The sequence below is a fragment of the Crocuta crocuta genome, unplaced genomic scaffold, assembly GCF_008692635.1.
Source record: "Crocuta crocuta isolate KB4526 unplaced genomic scaffold, BGI_CrCroc_1.0 scaffold13, whole genome shotgun sequence".
Lineage (NCBI taxonomy): Eukaryota > Metazoa > Chordata > Mammalia > Carnivora > Hyaenidae > Crocuta > Crocuta crocuta.
This window is the reverse complement of record NW_027530007.1, coordinates 7,638,707-7,644,566: the sequence shown is the minus strand read 5'-3', so window position 1 is coordinate 7,644,566 and position 5,860 is coordinate 7,638,707. Positions and strand designations below refer to the sequence as shown.

At 61.2% G+C, this 5,860-nt stretch overlaps 1 protein-coding gene across 1 annotated transcript; it reads left to right on the top strand.

The window, feature by feature from the left end:
• The first annotated feature begins 3,598 nt into the window (after positions 1 to 3,598).
• ACTRT2 (actin related protein T2) lies at positions 3,599 to 4,998 on the top strand. The gene has a single exon (XM_077763759.1). It carries the CDS (start codon positions 3,781 to 3,783, stop codon positions 4,912 to 4,914), a length of 1,134 nt encoding a protein of 377 aa, XP_077619885.1. The 5' UTR covers positions 3,599 to 3,780; the 3' UTR covers positions 4,915 to 4,998.
• The last annotated feature ends 862 nt before the right edge of the window (positions 4,999 to 5,860 follow it).

Genomic DNA, 5,860 nt, shown 5'->3' with positions numbered 1-5,860 from the left:
TGGATGGATGGATGGGCAGATGGATGGATGGATGGATGGATGGATGGGCAGATGGATGGACAGATGAGTGGATGGGTGGATGAGTGGATGGATGAGTGGGTGGGTGATTGGGTGAATGGGTGTATGACTGGATGGATGGGTGGATGGATGATGGATGGATGGATGGATGAGTGGATGGATGGACAGATGGGTGGATGGGTGGATGGTGGGTTGTTGGGTGGATGGGGGTATTACTGGATGGGTGGATGGATGGATGGGTTGGTGGATGGATGGTGGATGGATGGATAAATGAATAGGTAGACGGGTGGATGGATGGGTGGGTGGGTGGATTGTTGGATGGACAGACGGATGATGGATGGATGGATCGGTGGGTGGTTGGGTGGATGGGGTATTACTGGATGGATGGAGAGTGGGTGGGTGGGTCTGTGACACAAGTTCCATCTCAGAGTCAAAAGGGCCAGGGCACCAGGCAGGGTGCTCAGGCCTTTGGGCTCCCAGGAGATGACTGGGAGGTAGAAGAGAAGACAGTGGGGGGACCCTCAAGCACCTGCGGCCCTGGACCTGCCCACCCTCCGTGGACGTGTACACAGTCGGGTCCTGCAGGAGCAGTGCTCACCCTGCCCCTCGGGCTGCCGGCCGACACCGGCCCAGACCCCAGCAAACAGGGTCTGGCCGCCAGATGTCAGCCACGACTAACGAGGCCAGCCTTCTGGTCACTAACTGGCTGAGGCTCTGGGCACCAGTGGCAGGTGGTAGCAGGGACGATGGGCCAGCCAGGGCAGCCCCCGGCCCAGGACTTGGGTCCCTAGTCTCGCTGCACCAGGGCAGTAAGAAGCAGGGCGCTGGGCAGATCCAGGGTTGCCCATCCCCCTCTAAACGCCTGGCAGCGTTCCAGCAGGAGGGGGGGGCACGGGGGCGTGCGAGGGCTGCTGAGGCTGCCGTTGGGCATGACTGCTGGACCAGAAATAAGAGCCAGCCTTCCTGTATAAGACGGAAGCGAGTGCCCTCCGGTACTACCACGGTGGCGAGCCTTGCCCTGCGGAGGGAGATGGAGTTACAGCCAGTTCGCCCATAAACTTGTTCAAGCGATTTACGAGGCACGGCCGGCTGCGGTGGGGGCGGGGCAGCCTCAGAACGGCCGGCTTCTGACCGGAGTTTGAAGAGGGGTAACGTCCTTGTGTTCATAGCAAACGCGACCTTCCCGGCAAAGGCTCAGCCACACGGAGCATCACATCCACTGACGTGGCAAGGACGCCCGTGGCTCCCACGTGGACACGGGCACGGGATGCGTGGGTGCCTCCTGGACGTACAGAGCCCGGGGTGGGAGGGCTGGGGCGTTTCGGCGTGGACCACAGGCACGGAGAGGAGGAAGGGCTGGGGCAGGGTTCCCGGGCAGCGGGGCACCACGGGGCGGGACCTCTGTCCCCGGCTGCGAGCTTGAAACAGACACAACATCACGTAGGCTGCGGCTCATAAACCCACTCGATTTTCTCAGCGGCCACGTGGTGCCGCCCCCAAGAGAATACCCTGCTTCTCGGTGGTGGGTCTCCTCTGCGTGAGGCGCACAATCTGTGAGGCACACTAGACCCTTGATGGTGGACAGAGCCTCCGCCGAGCCCAGGGCCAGGCTTGGANCAAAGTGAGGACCACTTCCCTGGGCCGCTCTGCCGGGCGTGCAGCTACCCAGTGGCCACGGCTGTCGTGAGCTGGGACAGGCTGGGCCGGGAGTTGCCAGACCCATGACCAAGGGCCATCCCCCGGCTCAGCAGAGAGGCTGCAAACCTTCGGAGGAGGGGTCCTGGAAATACGCAGAGGACTTTGCTAGAAGCACTGTGCTGACGGCTGGCCCTCCGTTCCCAGCTCTGCCCCCGGGGGCCTGAGCTTGTGTGGGGCTGGCGGGGCCACAGAGGAACGGAGAACTGCCGAGTTATAGGTCTGGCAACAGGTCGAGTGTCCCAGATGTGACGGGGGCTGAGGGCGTGGTTTCCGTGTGCTCGCGTGGCCTGCGCCTGGGTCAGAGGGAGCTGGCCTCTGGGACACGGTTACTGTGCTGTCACAGCAACAGGGTGCCCAGGGGCCACAGAACACCCCACCCCCACTGGCCAGGCTGTGCCTCCGCCTTGGTCTGTCTCCTTCTCTGTCCCTCCTGCAAATGCCCCAGGCCCCGCCTGCCCCGTGCCCCACGTGTGCCTCCACCCGGTGTGTGAAAGTGACGCGCACTGTTACATCACCTCCCGCGTGGGCCACTTTGGGGGCCCAAATTTAGAAACTCTGAGAGCACATTCCTCCTGCTTCTGCCTGGAGTGTGTGGCAACACTGAGAAGATTCTAGCAAAGCCTGAGACCCCGGGTACACAGGCCTTTTGTGATGTAAGCAGAGGCTGGAACCCCCCAGACACAGCCCTCTGCTGACCGTCCCCTCACCCGCAGCCGTCAGCCAGGGCACATACGTCCCCAAGTGCTGGAGCCCCCAAATCGCGGGGTGGGGGTAGCTGACGATGAGGCATCAACCCCATTGGGCTTGTGACTCAGTTCCTACGTGGAGGTGTCCTTTGGGGAAAATGTCCAACAATGCCAAGTTCATATCGATTCTCACCCAGGACTCAACCCCAAAGGTGCCCAAGAAGTCACATGTCTGTCACTTGTCTACCCAACATGTATACACCAGGCATCTACACCACAAAATAGCACGTTACGATTTTTGCTGGTGGGTTTCAAAGGGTCGATAGGAGGCCAGAAGGTCTGGGTGGTGGGGGTCCTCTGGGGGGCTCTCTGGACGGGGCAGGAGCTGGACCCGAGGCTGATTTTGGATGTGCTGGGAGGGGAGGGACCATCAGGTAATCCCACGCCCCCCACGTGGGATCCCACGTGGCCTGGCCACCGTCCAGCCTTGCCGCCCGCCTCAGATGTGGTGACCTGGTCATTTCTGAACATGCTTCAGTGGGCATGGCCAGCTGTGAGACGGTCTGGAGACAGGGGTGTCCCCAACTCTGGAAACCTCAAGCCCCGTCCTCAGAGGTTGTGCCCCAACCCCACTGCTCCATGCCTGTGCCTTCAGGGCTACAGAGCAATGAGGGGCCCTGACCTCGAGCCAGAGCGGGCACAGGCACGCCTGGAGAGGCAGCCAGCAGGCCCGGACAGCTCTGCTTAGCCCCTATTCTATGGGCTAGAGAGCCAGGGCTCACGGGATGAAGGGAAGTCAAGTCCCTGAGGCCTTCCTGGAGGAGTCTGCACATTCTAAGTTCCTGTGGTGATGGGCTCTGGGCACTGGCCCTCCAACCTGGACCCATGCAAAGGGAAGTGTGTTTTTGCCACCCCATGAATGCCAGCTCGTTGGGCCAGAGGCACCGGTCGGTCCCCTGGGTGGACCCAGGCTGGGCCGCTTTGCGCGATTCCAAGGCTGGGCCTTGGAACAGGCCTCTCAACGCTGCCTGTGGGTCTGGCTTTCCCTGCGACTGTTGGGGTCTCAACCAGGGAGGGAGCGCTGGGGACGCCGAGCCTCCACTCCCTAAAGGCCCTATGCGGCCGGCTGAGGACAATTGCTGCCTTGGCTCAATTGTTACACGTGGGACCGTCGCCCCGGAGGCTGCGGGCCCCGGACCGTCCGAGAGCAGAGCAGATGTGCGGGGAGGATGGAGGGCTCTGGGGCCACCTGCTAGCACCTCCCGGGAGCTGCGGAACCCCGCGCCCCCAGAACTTCCAGAGCGGCCTCTCGCGTCACAAAGTAGCTCCGGAGAGTTCTGTCTTTGTTTAGGCGCGGCCCGGAGAAGGATGCGCAGTCATGTTTAACCCACACGTGCTGGATTCTCCAGCTGTGATTTTCGACAATGGCTCCGGGCTCTGCAAGGCCGGCCTGTCCGGAGAGATCGGGCCCCGCCACATCATCAGCTCCATCGTGGGGCACCTCAAGTTCAAGATGCCCTCGGCAGGGGCCACTCAGAAGAGGTACTTTGTGGGGGAGGAGGCCCTGCACAGGCAGGAGGCCCTACACCTGCGTTACCCCATCGAGCGGGGCCTGGTCACCAGCTGGGAGGACGTGGAGACCCTCTGCAAGCATCTGTTTGAGTGGGAGCTGGGCGTGAAGGCCAGCGACCGGCCCGTGCTCATGACCGAGCCCTCCCTGAACCCCAGGGAGGCCCGGGAGAAGATGGCGGAGGTGATGTTCGAGAAGTTCAACGTGCCCGCCTTCTACCTGTCGGACCAGGCCGTGCTGGCCCTCTACGCCTCAGCCTGCGTCACGGGCCTGGTGGTGGACAGCGGGGATGGGGTCACCTGCACCGTGCCCATCTTCGAGGGGTACTCCTTGCCCCACGCGGTCACCAAGCTCTACGTGGCAGGGAGGGACGTCACGGAGCACCTCAGCCGGCTGCTGCTGGCCAGCGGGCGGGCCTTCCCGTGCGCGCTGGACAAGGCCCTGGTAGACGACATCAAGGAGAAGCTGTGCTACGTGGCCCTGGAGCCCGAGAAGGAGCTCTCCCGGAGGCCCGAGGAGACCCAGAGGGAGTACAAGCTGCCAGACGGGAACATCATCCACATCGGGGACCAGCTGCACCAGGCGCCCGAGGCCCTGTTCGCGCCCGACCAGCTGGGGGTCCACAGCCCGGGCCTCTCGAAAATGGTCTCCTGCAGCATTGCCAAGTGTGACACCGACATCCAGAAGACGCTGTTCGGGGAGATCGTTCTGTCGGGGGGCACCACCCTGTTCCAGGGCCTCGATGACCGCCTCCTGAGGGAGCTGGAGCAGCTGGCCTCCAAAGGGACCGCCATCAAGATCACGGCCCCCCCGGACAGGTGGTTCTCCACATGGATCGGGGCCTCCATCGTCACCTCCCTGAGCAGCTTCAAGCAGATGTGGGTCACCTCCGCAGATTTCAAGGAGTTTGGGAGAGCCGTGGTTCAAAGACGGTGCTTCTGAGGGGCCGTGGGCAGGGGTCGGGCGGGGGCAGTGAGCTCTCCCCTCGGCACCAGCAGGATGTTCAATAAAAGACAAAACAGTGCAGCCTCTGGACACGTCGGGCCGTTTATTCTAGAGCCATTTGTGGCCCTGGTGGCGAATCTATCAAGTGGCTCTCCCCCAACCCCTTCTCCCGAGAAAGCCCCGGGTTATGGGTTGAGGTTGAATCCGTCCGCAGAGTTTGTACTGAAGGCAGCGGCCCGGGCCCCATGCCGGAGTTCGAGTCGGCAGGGCCCTGGAATCTGCATTTCAGATGTGGGTCTCAGATGGTCTGAGACGGTCAGCCCCGGCTGAGGACAGGGATGAGCGTGAGTGCAGCCCTGCCCCGGGGGCCAGCAGGCACTGCCCATACGAGGCCGGGCATCTGTTGCAGCTGGAGCCCTTGTACGTGGAGACGGTGTGGGGCAGACAGTCTAGGGCCCCTGCCCCAAGGGGACACGCAAGCGTCAACACCCCTACTTGATTATCGTGATGTTTCTGCTTGTGTCTACTTGCAGGGATGTTGCTAGCATTGCTTGGGAGTAAAATACTGGGTGCAAAGCTAAGAGCCATCAATAAAGCAATGGTTGGATAAACTATGCCTAAAGGGAATTTTTCCACATCGATTGGGTGGAATTCTCCCAAAATGATATTGGGAGAGGAACAAAATGCAGAGGAGTGTTTATAAAATGCTCTCCTTTTTTTTTTTTTTCTGGTAAAGACAGCAATGGCACTTTCCCACGCATATCTCTGAATGTTTTATGTAAGTGAACATGTGGTTTATAGGGTTGTAAGCACCTGGAGGAAAGAATAGAAGGGTAGACGCCGTGGGTCGGTGGAGGAAGGAGAGAATGAGGCAGGATGCAGGGAGAAGGGAAGAGGGGCAGAGGGAGGAAAAAGTCTTAAAGGCAGGACTACATGAAATTTC